The following is a 22855-nucleotide window of genomic DNA, read 5'->3' as shown; positions in this document are numbered from 1 at the left end:
CTACCTCCCTTTTTTCCTGCCCCCCTCCCCTCCTGATCTTGAGCAGTAATAAGATTAAGTTCTTTGCTCCTGACAGATTGCTCTGCCAGGTGGTCTGAAATCAGATTGCTAATCCCAGAGGCTTAAACCAAGAAGGTGGCCCAAACTACCCATGAAAAACAAACAGCAGCAGCCAGCACACCACCCTACCAGTCAAACAAGACCTTGGTGTGTTCACAAAGCAGGCCTTGTTGGCTCACCGGTTAGTTTGCACCCCCCCTGACAGTATGAGCTGTAGACATATTCCAACTCCCTCTCTTCCAAACTGCCCATAACCTCCTGCTGCTGCAGGTAGCAGCGTCAGCTCTGCCATAGCTCAGGAAAGCAAAACAAAAATGAGAACAATTGAAAATCCTGTTTTTTTTTTGTTTGTTTTTTTCAGCATCTACAGCATGAAGCTGATGTGATCAGTCGTTCCCAAGCCTGACTAACAAGGGGTTCAGGATGCAGAGAGGTGGAGTAGCCTCTGCACTGCTCTCCTTTGAGCCTGTTGGGGTTTAGTCTGCCTTGAGAATCCTTGACAAGGAGATCTGGACAAACCCCCTTCATTGCACAATCAGAGAGGTCCTGGTAACACCGTGCTCATCTCCAGAGCAGGGCTGTGGATCTGAGAGTGTGGAGAGAGATTCCTGGGAATCGGCATCTGGGATTGCACTTCTGTGTTCTAGGTTTACCAGTGACCTCGGAGCTCAACCAGCTAGTCTGGTTTTTTTTCTCATGTATTGTTCAATGTACTTCCTGAGAATAGTGGAGACAATGAGGCTCTCTCCATTTGAAAAGGCTCTTTTTTTTTTTTAGTCTTTGTTGGAATGTAAAATGAATACAAACAGGAGCTGGGTGGTGCCATTCACTCAGCCGGAAGAACCTGGAATAATAATAATAATAATAATAATAATAATAATAATAATTTGCATGGTGGTTCTGCAGTTTTCCTATGCTTTTCCCATAGTCAACATATGCATTTACCATTATTAAAGGCATGCTTGTTAATATTCTTTACCGTACCTGTCTGAACTTCACAGTGCTTCGCTATACTTTACCATGCCTTCACTTTGCTGTGATTTTACTATGGGGGGCGTTTAGAAGCAGGGAAGGAAGTGTGTGATTATTCTGCTGTAATTGTGCTTATAACTGAGCTAAGTCTGGCTGTACTGAGCTGCTCAGACTCGCTGCAGGGGATGAAGCAGTGGCTACCTCCCTAGCTGTACTGAGCCCAGGAGCAGGGTGCACGGTGCTGTTCAGACTCGCTGCAGGGGATGAAGCAGTGGCTACCTCCCTAGCTGTACTGAGCCCAGGAGCAGGGTGCACGGTGCTGTTCAGACTCACTGCAGGGGATGAAGCAGTGGCTACCTCCCTAGCTGTACTGAGCCCAGGAGCAGGGTGCACGGTGCTGTTCAGACTCGCTGCAGGGGATGAAGCAGTGGCTACCTCCCTAGCTGTACTGAGCCCAGGAGCAGGGTGCACGGTGCTGTTCAGACTCACTGCAGGGGATGAAGCAGTGGCTACCTCCCTAGCTGTACTGAGCCCAGGAGCAGGGTGCATGGTGCTGCTCAGACTCGCTGCAGGGGATGAAGCAGTGGCTACCTCCCTAGCTGTACTGAGCCCAGGAGCAGGGTGCACGGTGCTGTTCAGACTCACTGCAGGGGATGAAGCAGTGGCTACCTCCCTAGCTGTACTGAGCCCAGGAGCAGGGTGCACGGTGCTGTTCAGACTCACTGCAGGGGATGAAGCAGTGGCTACCTCCCTAGCTGTACTGAGCCCAGGAGCAGGGTGCATGGTGCTGTTCAGACTCACTGCAGGGGATGAAGCAGTGGCTACCTCCCTAGCTGTACTGAGCCCAGGAGCAGGGTGCATGGTGCTGTTCAGACTCACTGCAGGGGATGAAGCAGTGGCTACCTCCCTAGCTGTATGGAAGTGATCACCCATCGCCCAACTCTGTACGTGGAAAAGCACACAACACACACGAATCAAAATGAGAACTGGAATTTATCTGGGCAATAATTTATTATTCCAAAAACATACTGCAACAAAAACCACACACGTACCAAAAAAAAAAAAAAAAAGCTGTGTACAGCGATGGAGGAAGTCCTCAGAAAACAGGCTGCCAAGGTAACCTTGCCCTGCCCTCCCCCTGAATCAGCAGCCAGTCTGACCCGTGCTAGGGGAGGCTAGCTCTGGAAACATTAATAGCATCAAGATCCTTCTTCGAAATGCAGCCGGGGTTTCCAAAGAGGAACACGGTGAAGGGGTGTCCCCTCAACTCTCTCAGGAGTTTACTATCAGGTGCGGGTCTGTACTGGGGAGCTTGGAGGCTTTACTGGGAAGGTTATGGGTCTGTACTGCGAGTTAAACTACACAGCAGCTAGCACTCCTGACAGGACCCCTTCACTGCCTCCCACGAAGCAATACAGCACCTCATCAGCTAGGCCAGGCGCACTCGGTTCAGACTGCTTTAAAACTAAGTGGTGTCAAAGGTTTGCCCTCAGAACGGAGAAAGGAATAAGGTCCAATCTGCACAACAAACTCCTGATGCTCAGTATCTGTGTTTTTATGATATTAATCTGCAGATACGGTACAATGCAGGTGCATCTGTATTAAACATCTACAAAACAAATACATCTCATTTCAGTAACTGCAATTATAGTGGAAATTATAAAGCCAATAACACAGTTCAACTGCATTCTATAAGGATCCTTTTGCAGGACCCAGTCTACGCTACCTGGAATGAAGGCTGACATGTCCAGGTTATATTCTCTCAATAAATAAATCAATGTGATTCGCGCCTTTCAGTGCATGTAGAACTTCTGGAAAACCATGGGAAAAAAAATGCACATTGTTGTAATCTTGGGATGTTTTTGAACATTGATATTATATCTGAGATCTTGGGAGAGATTAGTCATTCCGAATGTTTAACAACATGAAAATTAGATGTTGCACCTAAACAGAAAATGCTGGCAATTTAAAACGCTTTTCCTCTTGTAGTTACTCCACATCTCGCGGTTTACTCAAGGGTTAGTTTTTCCCTTTAAGCTTTTGATAGCTTTAAAAACATCAATATATTTCACGTAGATCACTTGTTCACAAAAAAAAGAAGAAATGAGTTGGTGTGTACAGCTCAAAACGAACCCTCCACTCATTAAAATGGCACACTTTTCTCTTCGCTACACGATCTCCACTCCCAGCTGCTCTGCTGTGCTCTGCAGCTGCATCATCACCCCCCCATCCACCTCCATGGCTGCCCCAGTCTCAGAGGGGTCAGTGGGGAGGCAGGCCCCCCCAGCCGTGGCACTGGTCAGCACGTAATACACCGTCTCGCTCTCCCCCTTCTCGTTGGTCCTGCTCTGCACATGGATGATGGGGTTCACCTCCCCCTGGAGCTCCTGCGCCTCTGCTCCCTTCTCCCCCTCTCCCTCCCCGGACCTCCCAAACTCTGCGGTCTCCAGGACGATGCCCCTCAGACCCTCCCCCTCCTCGCACTGTCCCTCCGTGTCGGCCTGTCTGTCCTGCCGCTCCCTCATCAGCTGCTCTGTCAGCTCCACGCTCTCGTAGCGGATCAGCTGCAGCCTCATGTAGCCGTCTTCGTGCTCCATGTACCTGGGAGAGGGGAAAGCAGTTATTTTCATTTCACACGGGTCTTCTGCAGCCACAGCATTGTCTGCTGGAATCCAACCCGTTCAATCAAAAACGTTTGCATTACAGAATGTAAAAATATTTCAGTGCTAGTCCCAGTCTGGGATTTGACCTCATCCTAGATTGTTTCAATGCATTAGTAAACCTCCGGGCTCATGCTAGACTTATTCATGCTGTGATGAGCAGCGCGATTGGTTCACATGACTAGAGTGAGTGTCTGTCTGTCTGCGTACCTGAAGCGAGGGTGCCCAGAGGGCCACTTGAACTGGTGTTTCTTCCTCAGGTGAGTGGTCAGGTTGTTCCCTCTCGTGAAACACTTCTCACACACGTGGCACTTGTAACGTGGCGTCATATCACCCTGAGAGGAGACAAGCAAAGACACCCCATTTGAAAGTGCGGAAAACTGCAAACCCACAAGAGGCAGCACAGCATTACTGGAGCCGGGGCAGAGCCAGATCCTTCCTAAAGACTATTCCATTCCAGGTTTTTGTTCCAGATCTCTACACCTGTCTGCAGTTTTGAGTTATCTTTCTTCTAGAACTGAAGCAGTCTACAGTGTTGCGTGGAGTTCTCTCTCCTACACTACTGGAGTGCTCTGCAGTTTGCATTTGTCTGCAGTGTAGTAGTAGTTTAAGGAGTACTGGATGAGCAGTTTGAAGCGCTGCCCTCTGCTGGTGCCTCTCACCTCATGCACCTTCTTGTAGTGGGACTTGATGGAGTAGAGAGACCTGGCTGTGAAGCCACAGTCTGTGAATTCACAGCTGTACGCAGGCACAGTGCTGTGGGTATCCAGGTGCTTGCGCAAGTCAATCAGGTTCTTACAGCTGGGGAGACAGACGGGAACATTAACCAGGGACACAAATCGAAAACACATTCGCACATCCTTCACACACACTTTATGAATACGCTTACACCTGCCTTGCATTTCGATCCCTTCGCATCCGAGCTTAGACAATGCATGTTTATTACAGGCCTGCTTTGCAATGGGAGACTAAATGAAACGCGGGTATACAGAAACATGTTCACAAGGTGGCGCATTAGTAAAATAAATCAACTGCTGAAGAGAGCGCAGCATCCCTACCTGTATTCACAGAGCTAAGGGTTTCCCCTGAAGAGAGCGCAGCATCCCTACCTGTATTCACAGAGCTAAGGGTTTCCCCTGAAGAGAGCGCAGCATCCCTACCTGTATTCACAGAGCTAAGGGTTTCCCCTGAAGAGAGCGCAGCATCCTTACCTGTATTCACAGTATTCACAGCGGTAAGGTTTCTCGTTGCTGTGTCTGAATTTGATGTGGTTTCTCAGCGAGGAAGGGGATGGACAGGTCATATCACACAGTGGACACTTGTAGTGACTCACTGGGGTGCGGGGCAGAGAGAGAGAGAGAGAGAGAGAGAGAGAGAGACTGGTTCAAGTTATATAATTTCACTTGACGGGTTTCACAAACTGATTAGCCCTTTAATTTTGGACTGCCTGATGCTAAATGTTAGGCAATAGAGTCCAAGATTAGTGGTACTCGTGTCTGTGAAACCAGTCGAAGTGCTCCAGGCTGATGCCTTCCCTTTAACATTGCCTTGAACTCGTCACTTGCACAGATGCTATTTATTGTATTTATTCAGCAGTAAAGAGCTCACCGTGGTTCCTCATGTGGTCCCGGAGCAGCCTTTCAGTGGCAAAGCGTTTGGAGCAATGTGAGCACTGGAACCGCTGCCCTGGAGAGAGAGAGAAGGGGGACAAAACATAAGACAATGTTACAAAGGAGAGGAGGCCGTTTGGTCCATGAATGCTCCTCTGGTTTACACTCACACACACACACGCATGGGACAGCTTCAATGCAACAAGACTTACTGTAACTATACACCTGCTGCATTGTCTCATTTACCGACCTACTTGTTTCCAAATTCCTTTGAACACTGACTGCTTAGCAGCTTGAGCCTTTCCAGGTTTTACTACGAGCTTATGATTGCTAGGAGTTGAACACCACCGGTAAATCAAGCTCACAGTAAAATCTGGAATGGATCAAACTGCTTACTAGTCTGACTTGAATCCCTGCGGACTTAATTTTATTTGCCTTGCAGGGCTTTTGCAGTCAATCAATCAAATCGAATGTTCCAGTGACTCTAAGCCCCTCCCGGGACCCCCTCGTTCGCACAGCCTCACCCTCGATGGTGGTCTGCCGTCGGATGTGGTCAAAGAACTTGGTGTTGTTAGCGAACATGCCCCCGCAGGTGTGACAGGCCACCACCTTCTCCTGCGTGTGACTGCGCAGGTGCTCCCTCAGCTTGAAGCGGCTCTTGAAAGTCGCCTCGCACTCTGATCACCGGACAAAAGACAGAGAGAGAGAGAAAACAAACAGGCTGCATTCCTTTACATCTCGCCTTATCCCAGACTGACGGCAATACCCCCTCGCTCACCCACTCACCCTTCCACCCACAGGGCAAGACCGCGTCTTCACTGTTCTTGCACCTCGCTTCCGCACACAAGCCGTGCATGTCCACATGCCGGTAAAACCACTCGGGGTTCTCGAACGAGTCCTGCTGCAAAACACAGACCAGGCTGTCAGGACCATACTATCGGCAGGAATAACATTTTTTGCTGTTTCTTGTATGTGTTTTAGCTGCTACAGCTAATAATTATGTGCTGCTTTATTTCTGTATCAGAAAAGATTTTACTACGAGCTTGACCAGACAGTGTGCAGAGAACAAGCTCAAGTGTGTATTACTAAACTCATCGCAAATTCAAGAATGGATCAAACTGCAATGAGAGTCCTATTTCCATCCCTGCTTAAAATGACTGACCTCCCTTCTTTTCTAAGTCGTTTTGTACAGGCTAGCTGCAGTCAGATCGTATTCACAGCAGCTCTTCCCTTCCCTTCCCCGAGCTGTAGCGAGTCCTCACCTCGCAGTGCTCCCACAGGCACACCAAGTTGTCCTGGATTTCCGGGATGATGTTGCGGTTCTGGTAGTCCAGCGTGCAGGAGCCCAGATGGGGCTGGCCCTGCAGGGTGCGCAGCCCCCACTGCTTCAGCTTGGTGTGGTAGCAGTGGAAGTACACGTGTCTGGCCAGCTCCACGGGGTTGTCCAACGTGCAGAAGCCACACTCCAGCCACAGGCAGCTGTGTTCCTCTGAAACACACAGCATGTATGCATTGGTTCCCTTTGCTTGCAAGAAATCTTTCTGATATGCTATATGAACAAAAACAAACGTGGTCATTTCTGCATTTCAATCAGTTTTTAGTTTGATTAAATGTATGTCCCTGCACTTAATACAACACTGCTGAAGGCATTAGCTGTTTGAGAGTTTACTGTTTTGTGACCAAGAGAAAAGTGCTATGGAGTTCTGAATGAAGTGGAATGTATTGAAATAAAAGGGTTGGGGTTTCACATGTTGCCCCCCCTAGAGGACCCTTCATTTCTGATAGTCATTCCCTTTCCCTGCTGATCAATAAGCCAGCGCTCACCCAGAAGCTCCTCTTCCTCCTCACTGTTGACCTGCAGCTTCCCCTCCAGGTGCTCCCGTGCGTGTTCACAGAACTCCTCCATGCGCGCCGTGCTGAACTGGCAGCGGCCCCACTCACAGGACAGCTCCAGCCCATCCTTCTTCACTCGCTTCCCTGGAGCCATCACACCCACCGGCCTGCTGCTGCACAGGGAACACAGCACAGCATCCTGGGAAAGGCTTAAAGGGACAGGCATCCAGTCCTGGGGTCCAGAACCACCCTCAAAACGATTTAGTCAACATCGAACCCCTGGTTCCTGATCATTTAAATAATATGCTTAATTGAGGGTAGTTCTACGATGTGCAGCAGGTCGCGTTACGATGTGCGTCATGATACATGGGGTTGTCCCGACTGGCATAATCAAATGGTCATTTAAGGGCACTTTTTAAACATGACTCAAACACACACCAGTTCACCTCTACAGTGAGTCGAATAGCATTTTATACATTTTAGGAAAATGATGACAAGGCTTTCAACAGGTATTTATTTGTTTGACAGTCCAGTAAAATTCATTAAATTGTATCCAGACAAGTAAAGGTCCATCGATACCATCTGTTTGTTATCACTGTTAGAGTTTAGGATTACAAAATAAAATACCAAATCCAGCAACGTGTCATCACTTCAGTGCAGGCTTTAATCTGCGCGTATACTGTTTAAGAACAGTTCAGTAAACGACAACGGTAACTTCAGATTGAGGTAACAATACACTAAGGTTAGTTACACTTTATTTGAATTGAACAGGATGCAGTATTCACAGCGCCGTTGTAAAAACGAAAGCCGAGACTAGTGAACGGGAACAATCCTTCAGAATCAATCACTCTGGAAACCGGAATCACCCGCGTATTACAATACTATTCAAAACGGGCTATTGTCAAATGTGCTGTCGTAACTTCTTTAACTATAATGCTACAAAACGATATTATTTCAAATTATTACTGTAAAAACGTTGCTGTCAACGGCGAGTCACAGAGACACTTCATTAAGACATTATACAATTCCAGTACCACTGAAACATTGCTATGGTTTATAAAGGTCTGTTCACTTACCCTTACCCGCCGTAGGCACAGATATGGATTATTATTATTATTATTATTATTATTATTATTATTATTATTAGGATTAATAGTATTCATTTTTTTACTGTTGGCTGTTCTTTATTAAGCAGTTCCTTTCATTAAAATAAAATATGGCGATTTGGTGGTAGAAATTGACCAGTCTACGCTAAACCACACCGTTTTAATCTCATTTTTAGGCATCACAATCTGTCGTGGAAGTGCGACGGTAAGACGTACGGTTCAAATATATACATACAGTTAACATAAAACACATATTTAAAAAACAAAACAAAAAAACACACAGCGTATTTCTGATTTGAAAACTAAACAAACCTACCTCTTGCCTTCTGACAAATAAAATCCTCCCCCTTCTCCCACACTTTCTGACTGAAGTCGCTCCTAACCAATTGGCGTTATCCTTTACTACTTTGATAACCAATCGTGAGCCGCGGCTTGTCTGATTGGCCCCAATAATGTCTCAGAGCCCGGTCAGGGACGCTGCTCATTGGACAAAACTGCCGCTGGTGTAGTTGGGTTTCTGGTACGCTGGATAATGTGTCCCCCCCAGTCAACCTGGGCGTTAGGTAACATAAATACATTCCGTATTGATATTTTCTATCTGTTCAAAACAGGATGATTCTAGACTCATGTCAAATGCTGGGTCTATTAAACATGTACATATGTTTAATAGACCCTGGGGTCATATAGATAGATAGATAGATAGATAGATAGATAGATAGATAGATAGATAGATAGATAGATAGATAGATAGATATACACAAACACACACACATTTGCAAACATATGGGGGGCAGGGGAAGACGACAAAGAAGAAAAAGTCACGGTATTCCTGTGTTTTATTGCCATGTAGCACATACTAGGTAACATGCCCTTAATCACTTTACAAAGAGAAACGGCACTGTGTGACTCCTCAGAACGTGGAACACACAGCTAAAGCTTGTGAATCTACACAGCATCCACGATGAAACCTTGTTAAAACACATTATTATTTGAGATATCTATATCTATATCTATATCTCTCTCTATATAAATCGTGTTCACAGTATGTACTAGTCTTCATTGAGGTCCACAAGAACAGAGCAGATTCTTCTCTATAACTATCTCCAAATGTTCTGTACACAGCAAGCAGTAAAATCAGAGCCCCCCTTCTCTCCTGGGAAAAAAAACCCAGTCCATTCTGAATTCTGAGGTCTTGAAGTGGAGAACTGGGATCTGAGAGTCACTGGTTTCCATTCCTATTGGTTTCACTGGGATCAGCCAATCTTCAGTAACTGGGTGACAAGAGATTCTTTGCAGGGATTCCCTATTTAAACCAGGGTGTGAAACTCACAGGGACACTGCACCTCTCAATCAAAAAAAAAAAAAAAAGATAAGTGCAGACATAATCAGGAATTTAAATTTCCGTGGGTTTCGAGTTTCGTTAAACGTCGTAGAACAGCCTGACCAGGTGGTAGCGAATCCCAAAAGCCACGGCACTGCCCAGCACCTGGAAAGAAGGTCAAATTCAGTCTAAAGCAGCTCTGAAATGCATACAGTGCAAACCCCAACCAGGGCTCCCAGGGAGGCTGGTGTCTGGAGGGCGAGGATCAGGGGAATTCGAACGTATGCAAGTCTAGTTCAAGAGCCTTAACTCCATATCAAAGAATGCCAGTGAAAACCAGACAATGACCCAGTCTACAGCACTTGAGAAGGAACAGAGAAAGGCAGGTAACAGGTCACAGGTAAGAAGAACAAAGATTAGAAGCATTTACCCAGTCTAACTCCTAATCTTACACAACTAGAAAGCAATGCAACCCAAGTTGTTTCACTCTTATTTTTTTAATAAAATGTTATTCTCAGTAAAAGCTTAACACCTGGACCCCAAAACTCTTCAAGATCTCAAATGAAGAGGACACAAGCAGAGAGGGTAGAGCTGGATAAACCAAAGACTAGGAGTGGATCTCTCAGTATGAACCACAGACAGATTTGAGACTGCCTCTGCACTGGGGAGGCTTGCTTATTAATATTATTATTGAAGAGGAGAGGGATATCTATTCAGGGATGCCAGGATATCTGGTAAGCCAGTCTAGGCACCCAAATACAAAAATGAATGGGTGCTGAGTGTTTGTACCAAGGACACAGATCAAAGGCTGGCCCGGGGTGACCATGGCTATTCCTGATCCCCTGTCCTGCTCTCAGCCCCTCACAGAGCGCCCTGTCTCTGCTGTACCTGGATCAGCAGCATGATGACAGTGAGAGTCCTCTCGTGAGTGGGTCCGATCAGCTTTAGCACGAAGTTGATGAGCGTCAGGTTGTTGCACTCCATGAACTCCCCGTCCTCCTCCAGCCCTCGGCGCACCTCAACCACGCGCAGCGCTGATGCCACCTGCAGGAGGGAGAGGGTGGGGCAGTTGGAATTGGTTCTATGGTGTAGTTACATTTTTATTTTTTTCCAGTGGGTGTCACACACACCCCAGTTAAGGTAGCAAGGTAGTGCAAGACTAACGCAAATCAGCCAGTGTCTGTTTAACCAGTTAAAAGCCATGACTGTTTTAAAGATTTAAACCAAGATTTAAACCACAGCTGTTCAAGCCTTTTTGGTATGGAAAAAAAAAAAACAGATCACACACTGCTTCAGTACATGTTTCTCGGTTTGGTTTTTTGCATTCTGTCTTGCTTCGACCAAACACTACAGATTTTGCTCTTCAAAAAATACGCCTGACAGCCGTGCTCTAAACAGTGCACATCACAGTGATCTTTCCAACTTGTCAAGAATGGAAAATCTTTCTACAGTTTCCCAATGAAGCTGTGGACACGAGGCAGTGAAAGTCACCTTCAGTAGCAGCTCTCCCAGCTTGGACAGATCCCTGCTCTTAAACTTGGAGTAGCTCATCCCCAGCTTCCCTGTAGCAGGATCCAGCCTGCACACAAAACAACAAGGAAGAAAGACAGAGGAAATTCACACACACACACACACACTTACTTTATCACTCAGCCACTGTATGAATCTGTGCAGGCTGACAGCAGAAGTGTAGTTTCCTTAGCAGGCATAAGAATGGGGGGGCGTTGGTTATTTTTATTATTAACTGTGGCGTGGCAGGCTTACCTGGGCAGGTATGCCTGGCGGAGCTGGTAAGTGGTTTATCTGGACATGCAGTTCTGGGGAGGGCATTTTACGTGCAGATGGTATTTGGGTTTACCTGGGCAAGGCAATACTTTATGTTTCGTGCCTTCATCAGTGCATTTTCACCTGGGCAACCAGAGTCAGGGGCAGGCATGATCTGGATAGATGGTTCAAGAAGCAAAGGTAGAACTGGGTTGGGGTGGGGTTAGTGGGTAGTGACTGGGTGTGTGGTTCTGGTGGCAGGATCAGGGGCTTGGTGACTGGGTGGGACTCTGGAGGTGTGGTTTATCCGGATGGGCGGGGTTTACCTGGGGAGGCGATGCCGGGGGCAGGGCACCACATGGAAGAGCTGAGGCAGGGAATACAGGAAGTTCAGCACCTGAGGGATGAAGAACAGCAGCATGGTCTTGCTGAAGTGGCCCAGGATCCCCACCACGGCAAAGGTCATCCCTGCAAAGTAACAGAAGGTATCTCCCACGAACACAGAGGAGGGGTACCTGGAGCAAACCACAGACAGGCACGGGGGGGAGGTTACTGTCACATCAAAGAAGAAAACCCATCCCGTAACCCTCGACAATTAGGCTTCATGTAAAAAGCAGACATTTTGAATCTAGACCTGAATTAGATACAACTGAAGCAGCATTTAAGTGCCAGCAAATCTCTTCAGATAGCAGGGATATGCCATTAGCTAGGAAGACTGAAATAAATACACAGCAACACCGAGTGTGACTCTCACCAGTTGTGGTAGAACAGCCCCAGAGTGGTGAAGAAGAAAGGGATCATGAAGTAGAGAGAGAAAGTGTGGTCGGCCTTGTAATCACCTGGAGAGAGCGAGAGCGAGAGCGAGAGAGAGAGAGAGAACAGAACACGGTTTAAAAACACAACATACTTTGCTTTGCCCTGGTATGTCAACAACATGACTAGGTAGCCCACGCCATCCCCTCCCCACTCTCTGTGTGAAGGAGCATCTCCTTCCTTCTGTCCTGAGTCTATCTCCACTTCATTTCCAACTGCGTTTTCTGTTTCTGGTTTCTGTACTGTGCTTAAAGCATTGGTTTGGGTTAACTATGTCAACTCCTTTTAACATTTTGAAGACGTCAATCGTGTCGAACGATACAGTAAATCCAATGAAAAACGTTTTGACTAGAAGTCAATGTAAAGGTCTAGTACTGGTTGGGTGTACTGCTCCCTCACCGTTGAGCTCCAGCAGGTTGAAGAGGATGATGGAGGCGGATATGAGGAGCGCCTGGCCCGACTCGATCCCATTGATCCCGGCCAGGATATTGATAGCGTTGGTGCAGAACACAGCCAGCATGCCCATGTACACATAGTACAGGATACCTGAGAGGAGAGAGAGAAATAACACAGAGGTGAGACACAGAGCCAAGACAAACAAGGGCATCAACGGAGTACACTACCACAGGGGAGAGAAATAACACGCTTGGATTAAACATACAGGCAGAGAGACACAGCTGTGGGAGTGAGAGTGGGACAGTGTGTGTGTGATCGTGTCTGACCCCCCCTCCCCCTCCCCCTCCCCCTCCCCCCGGCTCACCCAGGTCGAGGTGCAGTCCCAGCAGAGCTCGGAAGGGCTTGGGCACCACGATGGTGGTGTTGCCGAAGTTGGTGAAGTAGACCATGAGCAGGGGCAGGGAGGCCATGGTGGGCAGCAGCAGCTTGTGCCTCCAGCGCAGGTTGAGCACGTCATCCGCGAAGCCCAGGAAGATCATGCAGCAGATAGCCAAGAGGGCGCCGATCAGCTGCACAAACTGCATGGAGAGAACAGAGAATTAGAGCCCCGCCCTGCAGGAATACCTCAACAGAGACGGACAGAGGCACTGCTTTCCAGAGCTGCTGACCTCGTCATGAGGGAAGAGCTTGCACTGCTCCTCCACGAAGCAGCTGAGGAAGGGCACAGGGATGAAGCAGAAGAGGATGATGAGGAACACAGCTCCGCTGATCACTCCCTGGGACTCGGGGCTGGGGAGGACAGAGAGACGGGTGTCACTTTCATTTCCATGTCGCAGGAATTCTTCAGACCTGTAGCCTGCGTTTTAGCCTGTTCAAGCAGAATAATCACTTCCAGAACCACATATAAAGTGTTACTGTCATCGTCTGTTCAGCCTACATTGGATTCGACCATCTATAGATTTCTGTTGTAAATGTATCATTCCATGCCAACACATTCCTAAGCCCCCCTCCCGGTAAGTAGTTAAATTAGAGGTAGAAAAAAAAAGACTTTCATCGCAGAGCAATTTGAAATCCAAATTGTTTCCATACCTCGATCTTTCACTTCGCTTTTTACCTGTACACTGCGTCCAACTATCCCGGTCTTGAAATTGGAACGGATCGAACTGCTATGGCATGGGAATCCACGCCTTTCAACGTTTTTTCAAGCTGCAATGAAACCCAGCCGAGTGTACTCACATTTCCTTCTTTGTGGTTTTGTTTAGATCCACGCCGGAGAGTCTGGCTGATATGAAATGCTCCTTGAAGGCTGGGATCAGCTTCAGAGTCGCTAGAAAGCCCAGGGCCGAGCTACAGAAGCTTATGAGCAGGGGGAAAAGGGGTGGCGATACGGTCCACATTTTCAGACGACTTGGGAATTAAAAACATGCACAGTTCAAGAAATAGGTCCCTCGCACAAACACGCAACGGATGGGTCGTGAGTTACTACAGTGTGTGCAAAACAAAACACGCAGAAAACAAAACCTGACTACAACAACCGGACAATCATAAGACTAACCTAAACGAGTGCGTTCCTTGTTTGTTTTCCAGACTCGTCAAAGTTTGACTGCAGGTGCATCGCTGTCACCGTGGTCACCGCTGTCATTATGCGCGCTTGCTACTGGTACGAAGCGTAAAATAAGATTATTACTCGTTCTAATCATATCGTATGACACCGCTGTCGAGCTTAATTTAAAACAATTAAAACAAAATAGAATGGCACAGAAAATATGTTATAATAGCATATACTCATTGACCGCGGTCTCTCGCCAAACAAAATGTCGATTTCTACATTTCGATTTGTATTTAAAGACTCCTATTACAGTTGTGACAACTGTTATCTTCTAGAAAAAAAAGAAAAAACGTTTCATATATATATTTACAAACATCAAAGCAAATGACTAGCCGCTACAATATAAACTAATTCCTCTTTCCTGCTTCCCCTCCTCTGTGCACTTCGTGAAACTCCGCCCTTGTTCCCCGTCGGATTCTGGGACCTGCTTCCCTAGTTACACGTCGACTTCCTGTCTGAGACCGTGTTGTTTATCTTTATAAATCATTAGCTACTCTTTTTATTAATATTATTATTATTAAAATATCATAGATCTAAAATTTAAAGTGGTCCAAAATAGACTTCCCTTGACTGATATTGTGTTTAATTGCTCGGACCTATTAACGCTAGGTTTATTAAGGTAGGATTGACGGACGAAGTTGGTGGTTGCACTTAAGTGAAAGTTGCAACGTTGGCCTTTTTTTTTGTGATTCTGTAGTTAGATTTTTTTACGTGACATTTCACATTGGTGCAGCGTAAAGTCTTTCATTCAGTGTACGGTAGCAATGTAACAAGTGACTAGATTTGTGTGGGTAAAGTAGCATGCTGCGTGTGCTGTGCGTTTTCCTGGAATGAGATGTAATAAGATCCTGTCGAATCGGGACTTCAGATCCCATTGAGATGTGTAAAGGTTACAGTCAGGCTGAACATCAGTCACAGCTGTAAACGGACCGTCTCGGGATTGTAAATTTAAATGACTTATCAAGCACTGAAAACTATATCTAAAGTAGTACTGTACTACAAGAAGGCGCCATGACAAATTGTTTTTTTTTTAATAGAACTCTAGGGCAAGCTATTAGGGTGATATATTTAGCATATCGTATAGGGTTCTGTACCATACAAGCTGAAATCCTTTAACTCACCCTGCACACCACACGGCCGTGCCTTTACCAGGTGGCCCCCTCTGGGATGTTTCATAAAATCAAAAGTCTGTACATGTGTTTTAATGAGGAAATGAAGAAAGAAATCAAGCAGTGGAATTTTATTGCCAAAGGTCATAGTAAACATGAATACATTATCACTTTCACGTTAAGTTCTCCAAGCCCATTTTACCCACCATTCGTCTTGCTGTATATGGCTGGTGATGAAAGTTTTACACCCTAAAATACTTAAATACAGAATTGGTAATTGCCCATAGAACCGAATGTATAATATAACAAACCTGGAGTTATATGCTCTAAATGAGGCAGTGCAGTAGAAGGCAGTAAAATAAAGGAACTTTGGACTAGACTTTGAGGCAGTTATCTTTTTGAAACTGTAGAATAATTTGAATCCAGTGGCAGTGTCATGTCATAAATACAGTACTTATATGTAGCCCGTATTAAATCATTCAAACAGATTGGCTTTTCAAAAGAGGCAGTTACGTATCGTCTAATAGGCCATCTTTTCAAGGCGTTTCTTGAATTAACTCCTATTTTTTTGAAAGACCTAAAAACAGTTCTTCATTTTAAAAAACTGGAACCAAACAACTAAGTGATATATTTCAAGTGCTCTTAAGCACTCCCAGTGTGCTTTGGTTTTCATTTCGTAACATCATTAACATGATTTTTCTTTCTCCTTTCAAAAAATAGGAGTTCATTAAAGAATGGAGGAATCGCTTTGAAAATACGGCATAAAGAAATCATACAAACAGTCCTGTGTTTGCATTGCGGTCGGCACCCTGTGAACTTAGTTAGGTAATCTAGACCCAGTGTTTAAACTCTACACTTGTGTTTCGTCATGAAAGTACAGATGTTGTTCCCACACCCCCAGCAGGTTTCTATTTGATGCGGAGTGGCCCTTGCCTTTCTGCACACTCCACAGTTCCCTGCCTGCTGCTGTGGCTTCATGCCGGTTCCCTTGTTCCTCTTTGCCCCTGAGATCAGCCCCTTCAGCTCAGCGGTGATGCTCTGATCCGGCGCCAGGGCGATATCAACCACCTCGATCCTGTTGGGATCCCACACGCAGTCCTCCTCCAGACCACTAGGGACAGCCTTCATTCCGCAGTTGGGGGGGACCCAGGCCGTATCGTAGCCGTTGGCGTGCCAGGTCTTCTGCATTGGGTGGTTGTCTGTGTCGATTTTCTTCACTTTGCCGGTGTCCACCTGGAGTTTGAGGACCACTCTGTCTGTCCTGGCGGAGTTGAGCGGGTAGCGCTCGGCTTTCTTTTGGTTCCTGCTGATGTAAACCCCCGGCCCCAGCATCCCGTCCCTCGACTGCTGGAACCCCGCTGTGATGATGTTGCGTGCGATCTGGATGGAGGTCCCGTGGTACATGGTGTACGTCCGGCCCGCCTTGGGCTCCTGTTCTGCAGAGAGGTGATGGTCATCATCGTAGAAGACCTCCCAACCATAAAACTCCACCGCCATTTCAAATCAATGGATCAGCCTCCCTAAGGAGAAAAATAAAACACAGCCGCTGTAAAACTCAATGGCCAACGTTATGACTTTAAGCAATGATGTCATCGTTCCCAATGTCTTCAGAAGACTGAATGTCAACGAATTTTACAGTTTGTTTTATTATTTTTTAAAGTACATGGTTGATGTAATTATTTTAATAATTAACCTTCCCATTTTCCTTTTCTTCTTATTTTTTTTAAACGGTTCATTCATAGGTCTCGGTTTTTAAAATCATTTTATTATATTATTATTGGGATTGTGTGTGTAAATTATATGCAAATGAGTTCAACAAATCTTACCAAACCAAACTTTATCACAAATAATGAAAGTCTATACCAAGCTTTAGAGAAAACAAACACGTTTAGTAGAAATCGTTATTTTCTTTTGTCAAATATATACATTTTGACCCAAAACAGATAAGAAACTGAAGTTGTTGGTCTACATTTCTAGCTTCACTTTACTATAATTGAGGCTAACTTCCTAAAGAAACAGCTGAAGTTTAAACTAGAGTTTCTTGACACGCATTCCTTTTTGTTACAGCCTTGCTATAGGTCAAAAAAAAACTTAGACTGGAGAAGAAAGAAAAGATGAGCGATTTTAAGGTTAGTACTCAGAAACGACATGACGTATCGCTATCGAGATCACACTGCACTGTATCTGCAGTAAATATTGTGTCGACATTTGGAGTTGAACGCGCAGTCTGTCTCAACAGAACTTCAAACTTCACTATTTAAAATAATAGTTTAGGCTTACGCGTGACTTGTATTATATATGACCTAATTAGCCAGCGAACTCAATCTAGTCCTATTCTGATTTATAAAGTGAAACAAATCCATTGCTCTAGCACGGAACCGTCGAAAATCGAAAAACCGTCGAAAGAATGTTGAAACGACTATTATTGTATTTACTCGGATAGACTTTTGTTTTGAGAAGTGTCTTGTTTATATGTTATCTCTTTATGTAGATAAATGCGTACCTTCGGTGGAGAGTCCTTCCTTAGTTTTGAGCGATAGGACAGCGGGTCCACTTTCAGTTTCTTGTTCTGCATATAGAAGGAAACAGTCCTGCACGTCACCGTGGGCGAGCCGAAAGAATCACACCGGTTTCAGAAATGGGGGTTTTAATGCATCGTGTTTATTTAAACAGAGATACAGACATTGTTTTTATACTAGGCAGCTCAAATCTATTCTCAGTGCTGCATGCACACATGTAGACACTAGGTTTAGGGGTAGAGGATAGATTTTGGGGTTCGTAGGCTAGTAGGTACCTACTGGCCCATTCCTATGGGATGATTTTTGCTTGATAAAGTGCCATTCAATCGACTGATCTGGTACATTTACTATGGATACTTTATTAGTATTTATAGTAATAATTGGATGTAAAATTGCAATGAATCATCTTATAGTGAAGTATATTGCAGTTTACTAAAAGGAGATTCTATTGACTATGGCTGCAGTAATGATTGTAATAAAGTGTTCATATAAAGCAGTGCATTCAGCTTATCTGTTTATAGTAAAAAACGACACAATGGAAATCATTACAGTCAATTGGATGCAGTCATTTTTAATACAACACTTTTTAAAACAGAGATTTAACATAAACACTTTCCCATATTTTGCAATTCAGTTTTAGAGGTGCAATCACCTGCCTAAATAACCATTGAGGATTAGCCAGACGGATCAGTAATTTAAAAAGACGGCCCATTGACACAAGTGTGTGCTACATATCACAGGTGCTTCGTATATTGTGTCCCGTGCATAGCTATGTATCGGCAGTACTTTTGTAGATTATGTATTTGGCAGTGTCTTTTGGCAGATGGGTTACAGTTTATGCAGTGAAAAATCATAAGGCAGTGTTGACAGTCCAACTTCCCTGAGCTACACAGACATGACTAGACTTTTGTTGACTGTCCACTTTGTTTACATTCTCCAAATCTAGACACAGTCTTCTCTCAACGAGGGTTGCTGTAACAACCTGTGGATATGCTGTGAACCATACAGCAGGTGCAGTGCTTGTAAATGAGTGTTCACATGCCCTGAGACCTTTGAATGATTGAAAACAGAATACCTTATTACCCATGTTTGCTAAAAGGATTAAGCTGCGATTCAATTAACAAAGGTATACATTTAGGAAAGGACCACACAAATATATTCGAGTTTTCTGTAATCAAACCCGTTATACATGACCGTTAATAACCCTTACACCGATTTCAATCTGATGAAAATACTGCTGGAACTCTTCTTTAGAAGAGATACACACCGGCACAAATTATGGAAACAACCAATGATTTGGAGCAAGACCAGGGCTGGGGAGCGTATTGCCCATGTTTCCTCACTCAGACCCTTAACTTACTACAGGTATTGGTATCCCTGAATTGATAATCGTTTCCTCTTTAAAAATGTGCTAAATATTTTAATGAGCCAGAGATCTCACAAGTAGAATGGCTCCCCTATATATCACTCTCCCCTGTTACCTAATCACATCCTGTGCTGTAGGTCATAAGCTACTGCCTTCTATCACAGAGATGAGAGGAGTATTTTCTCATTCCCAAGATTGTACATGATTGCATCTAGACTACTAGAGTGAAACTGACCTACAGCAGAGGAAGCAGTTAAATATATACAGTGTTGTTTTTTTCTGTTTTGTTTTGTTTTTTGGCCGGCTCATTTATGTCACTGTTAGTTTAGTTAATTTCTGCATTTGTGGCTATCCTGAAATGGACAGATCGTCTCGCTGCATTTCCAGCATGCTTGAAGGGGGTGCGGTGTGACGTCCTCCTTGCCACAGACTGTGCAGTTGGGCTTGTGAGGCGCCTGCGCGTCGCTCCCGGCGCCCGTCGCTTGTCTATCAATCAGTTGAAGGAGCTCTCGTTTGGCGACGTCGTTCAGGCAGTAGGCGATGCCCACAACGGCGATTCTCTTCGGGTCCCAGACACAGTCCTCCTCCCTGCCCGATTTGATCGAGGCTATGTTACTATGGGGCGGCACCCACGCCGTGTCGTAGCCGTTTTGGCTCCAGGTTTTCTGTAGCGGATGGTTATCGCAGTCGATTTTCTTCACTTTGCCAACTTGGACTTTGAGCTTCAAGACGACGCGCTGTTTTTTCTCGACGTTAAGAGGATAACACTTTGCTTTGTCGATGTTGCGACTCACGTATACCCCGGCTCCTAAGAGCCCGCCCTTTGATCTTTGAAACCCCCCTTTAATGATGTTCTTAGCGATGCTGATGCGGGTCCCGTGGTACATTGTGTAGCGTCCACCTCTTTCAGGCTTTGAACCCGAGCTTAAATGTGTTCTCTCCGTCCAGGCTTCCCAACCAGAGAATGTGATGGGCATTTTCAAAATGTTTTCTGGACGGGGAAGATAAAATAATACACTGAATTCAGTATGGAAACGTATTAGTTACTGTTAACGATCTTTGCATTCCTGTATTTAAAGCACAATTTGATACAGGCGTTCGGACATCAGAAATCCTAACTAATATATTCTTGTTGTTTAGATGCATGATTCTGTTATGGTCACCACATCCCCACCCTGTCATCACTGTCCATTATGGATGTTAAAAAAAAATCCACATGTGTTCTATGTGGTAGGCCTACACATACATGTAAGATCTAGTTTTTTTAAAAAAAATTGCTTTAACAAACAGAACCAACACATAACTTAAATACTTAAGTAAATACAGATTACTGTGGACAAAAGTCCTTGCTAGTTATTCTACAGTAAAAAAAAAACAAAAAACTGGATAAGCAGCTTACTACCCGTACTACACCTTTAACAGTATCATGTACTGTACATGTAAGTTAGGTTGCTATACAGGTAAATATACAGGTAAGCGCCACTTTTCTGTGTAATTATTACAATGTGTTCTACATGTACACCACAGTATAGACGGCACTCCTTAAAATGAATAATAACAATGACCTATTTGTACTGCGTTACCTAATGCTTCTACAGCTAAACGGGCTATTGGTGGTTGCGCTTCTGTGTTTAAATGCTTATCGCTGAACTCTTCAGTCAGCTGTCGCTTATAATTCCTTAGCTCAGACCCGTAAGTGGATATAGGCTTCTGAAAAGGTTGTTATAATTCATAATCAACGCAAACTCTACCGTACATCGCTTAATTCTTCATTTTGGTCCCTCTTATTCCCCAACTGAAAGCAAAACTCTCAAAGTCCACCCAGTTTCTATGAAAGTATTAGTTGCTACATATTTACAAAAATAAAAATCAGCTTCGTTTTCTTTATTAGTTCCAATACGGTAGGGTGCATTGGTTTTTGTTTGGAAGAATGAAAATGACAAACCTTGGATTCAAACCCGCTTGCTGATGGAACACGTCCGTCTCCTCTCGTTTCCACTGAAGCGTACAGTATGTTCATTCTTTCACTTTCGATTCTGCGCTCCATACGTCACATCTTTATATTACTGTAAGAGTTATATTTGAAAACTCTTCTCTGAAAGTCACAGAGCAGCTTTGTACTCGTATAGTATTACACAAGTATTTAATATATACAAAAAACTGTTTCACAGGTGACACAAATTCACAAATGAACAGTGAATTGCTTCATGTAAAATACGAAGCGGGGTGGGAGAGGGGCTGTCTGGACAGCTGTGTGGCATTTTACTTATTTTCCAGCTCGGATGCAGTTTTCATCGTTTAACAAAACGAGCAATATTAAACCAGTATTCTGCCCCCCTACTTGTCACAAGACCAATAGTTCTCTTAACCAGCACCCCTGTGCCCTCAATACAGCTCTCAAACGTGTCTAAGTACAGCAGGTACACTAAAGTGTAACCGTTAACCAGCCCCCCCTGCAACACTAGCTATAAGTAATAAATCAGAAAGAAATACAAATAAAATAAAAAGACGCGTGTTCAATTTTATTTTCATAGAGAGCGTTGTGAATTCGCATAATTAGCAATAGGACAAAAAGATCTGAACTCATAAATTACAACTTAAAAAAAAAAAAAAAGTTTCAGTGTGTTCACTTTTTTTTTTTTTTTTTTGTGAGCTGACGTGCCTCCCCATTAAAGCGGGGGTCGTTCCTCCTGTCCTAGTTTGCCCCTTTCTGCACCATCTGTGTGAAGCGGTTGGTGATTGTCAGCGTCGTGTCGATGAAGCGCTCCACACAGCTCACAAGGCAGCCCTCGGTCCTGGAGTCCAGCTTGGAGCTGGGCTTGTCCACACACTTCTCCCAGCACACATCCGTGAAATTGTGAACCTTTAAAGTAACAGCGACATCGTATCACAGTGAGAAGCGGCGACACAGTGGGCTGAACCATCATTTCTGTACAACTCTTTATGTTTTAAAACATTTTCTTTTGAATCGATTTATTATGTGTCCAAAACAGGGATCCAACTGACCCCATAATTCCGGGACACTAACACTGGTCAGGTTTATCAACTCCCTCCTCTAAAGGGCAAATGAATTGATTTTACTGAACACGTACAGTGAGTGTGGATTGCGTGATCTGCCGCTTACCATATACAATTTCAAGCAATCCGATTTTAATACGTTACGATGCTCTCCCCACTGAATCGCCACCGCAATTAAACATGCAGCCGCAATTCCTGCACACAACCTGACCACTGCATATGACACACATTCTGTAAATGGAAACACGATCTAGCCATACTGAGATATGCACGCAGCTCCTGCAAACACAGGGCAGGGATGGGGTTTAAACTAGTTACTGGTATATTTCATTTGAAGGCGTCTTGCTGCCGTACCAACCTGTGCCTGGAACTGCGCTTTCTGCTGCTCGACTGCAATCATCCTTTGCAATTCGGAAGCCTCCGCTTTCTCAGAAGCGCTGGCGTTTGAAAAATCGTTAAAATCTGACATGTTTTACTTTTGTGTTACTCTGATTCGGGGTCTTATTTACTGCAGTGACCTTCATAGACCTACAGCAGAGCCCAGAGCAACGTGCACAAACCGGAAGTGCCAAACAGTGAGCTTTTTAATATTCATGAGGGGGGCGTTTAAAGGTGACGTCACACATCACTTAAGCAGTTATTTGAACATTTTAAATATACATAAATATACATAAAATACATATTTTATAAACCTGTTAG

The 22855-nt window shown here is 44.8% G+C and overlaps 5 protein-coding genes across 10 annotated transcripts; all 5 read right to left on the bottom strand.

Annotated features, from left to right (window-relative positions):
* Positions 1–2024: 2024 nt before the first annotated feature.
* Positions 2025–8660, bottom strand: LOC117397075 (histone H4 transcription factor). Of its 6 annotated transcripts, none has more exons than XM_059010022.1 (10): positions 8558–8660; positions 7127–7305; positions 6565–6791; positions 6089–6203; positions 5827–5979; positions 5301–5378; positions 4904–5024; positions 4355–4493; positions 3903–4027; positions 2025–3633 (listed from the first exon to the last, which is right to left on the bottom strand). In XM_059010022.1, exons 2-10 carry the CDS (start codon positions 7287–7289, stop codon positions 3201–3203), a joined length of 1554 nt encoding a protein of 517 aa, XP_058866005.1. In that variant the 5' UTR covers positions 7290–7305; positions 8558–8660; the 3' UTR covers positions 2025–3200. The 6 variants fall into 6 exon arrangements, with proteins under 6 accessions (XP_058866005.1, XP_058866002.1, XP_058866003.1 ...); XM_059010019.1 differs by having other exon boundaries at positions 7127–7308; positions 8558–8658; XM_059010020.1 differs by having other exon boundaries at positions 7127–7344; positions 8558–8627.
* A 399-nt stretch (positions 8661–9059) lies between these two features.
* On the bottom strand, positions 9060–14601 carry LOC131708066 (UDP-N-acetylglucosamine--dolichyl-phosphate N-acetylglucosaminephosphotransferase-like). Its single transcript, XM_059010024.1, has 9 exons — positions 13772–14601; positions 13204–13324; positions 12900–13113; positions 12539–12685; positions 12081–12165; positions 11653–11841; positions 11054–11141; positions 10451–10606; positions 9060–9727 (listed from the first exon to the last, which is right to left on the bottom strand). The coding sequence occupies exons 1-9, from the start codon at positions 13930–13932 to the stop codon at positions 9662–9664; spliced, it is 1227 nt and encodes a 408-aa protein (XP_058866007.1). The 5' UTR covers positions 13933–14601; the 3' UTR covers positions 9060–9661.
* A 768-nt stretch (positions 14602–15369) lies between these two features.
* LOC117966658 (uncharacterized) lies at positions 15370–17864 on the bottom strand. Its single transcript, XM_034913127.2, has 2 exons — positions 17757–17864; positions 15370–16773 (listed from the first exon to the last, which is right to left on the bottom strand). The coding sequence occupies exon 2, from the start codon at positions 16748–16750 to the stop codon at positions 16097–16099; it is 654 nt and encodes a 217-aa protein (XP_034769018.2). The 5' UTR covers positions 16751–16773; positions 17757–17864; the 3' UTR covers positions 15370–16096.
* Positions 17865–18317: 453 nt separating this feature from the next.
* Positions 18318–21510, bottom strand: LOC117966640 (uncharacterized). Its single transcript, XM_059010200.1, has 2 exons — positions 21084–21510; positions 18318–20129 (listed from the first exon to the last, which is right to left on the bottom strand). Exon 2 carries the CDS (start codon positions 20113–20115, stop codon positions 19468–19470), a length of 648 nt encoding a protein of 215 aa, XP_058866183.1. The 5' UTR covers positions 20116–20129; positions 21084–21510; the 3' UTR covers positions 18318–19467.
* A 124-nt stretch (positions 21511–21634) lies between these two features.
* LOC117397261 (mitochondrial import inner membrane translocase subunit Tim8 A) lies at positions 21635–22733 on the bottom strand. Its single transcript, XM_033995991.3, has 2 exons — positions 22515–22733; positions 21635–22001 (listed from the first exon to the last, which is right to left on the bottom strand). Exons 1-2 carry the CDS (start codon positions 22623–22625, stop codon positions 21834–21836), a joined length of 279 nt encoding a protein of 92 aa, XP_033851882.1. The 5' UTR covers positions 22626–22733; the 3' UTR covers positions 21635–21833.
* Positions 22734–22855: the final 122 nt, after the last annotated feature.

The sequence above is a fragment of the Acipenser ruthenus genome, chromosome 40 (assembly GCF_902713425.1).
Source record: "Acipenser ruthenus chromosome 40, fAciRut3.2 maternal haplotype, whole genome shotgun sequence".
NCBI lineage: Eukaryota > Metazoa > Chordata > Actinopteri > Acipenseriformes > Acipenseridae > Acipenser > Acipenser ruthenus.
This window is presented reverse-complemented; position numbering and strand designations above follow the sequence as displayed.

Coding starts and splice junctions, on each gene's coding strand:
- LOC117397075 (XM_059010017.1), bottom strand. CDS start 7,361: ATGCCTGTCCCTTTAAGCCTTTCCCAGGATGCTGTGCTGTGTTCCCTG. Junction 5,980..6,088: donor CTTGCCCTGTGGGTGGAAGG/GTGAGTGGGTGA, acceptor TCCGGTGATCAG/AGTGCGAGGCGACTTTCAAG. Junction 4,494..4,903: donor TGTGAATACTGTGAATACAG/GTAAGGATGCTG, acceptor CTGTCTCCCCAG/CTGTAAGAACCTGATTGACT.
- LOC131708066 (XM_059010024.1), bottom strand. CDS start 13,932: ATGTGGACCGTATCGCCACCCCTTTTCCCCCTGCTCATAAGCTTCTGT. Junction 13,325..13,771: donor AAAACCACAAAGAAGGAAAT/GTGAGTACACTC, acceptor TGTCCTCCCCAG/CCCCGAGTCCCAGGGAGTGA. Junction 11,842..12,080: donor GGGCTGTTCTACCACAACTG/GTGAGAGTCACA, acceptor GGTTTGCTCCAG/GTACCCCTCCTCTGTGTTCG.
- LOC117966658 (XM_034913127.2), bottom strand. CDS start 16,750: ATGGCGGTGGAGTTTTATGGTTGGGAGGTCTTCTACGATGATGACCAT.
- LOC117966640 (XM_059010200.1), bottom strand. CDS start 20,115: ATGCCCATCACATTCTCTGGTTGGGAAGCCTGGACGGAGAGAACACAT.
- LOC117397261 (XM_033995991.3), bottom strand. CDS start 22,625: ATGTCAGATTTTAACGATTTTTCAAACGCCAGCGCTTCTGAGAAAGCG. Junction 22,002..22,514: donor AAGCGCAGTTCCAGGCACAG/GTTGGTACGGCA, acceptor GTTACTTTAAAG/GTTCACAATTTCACGGATGT.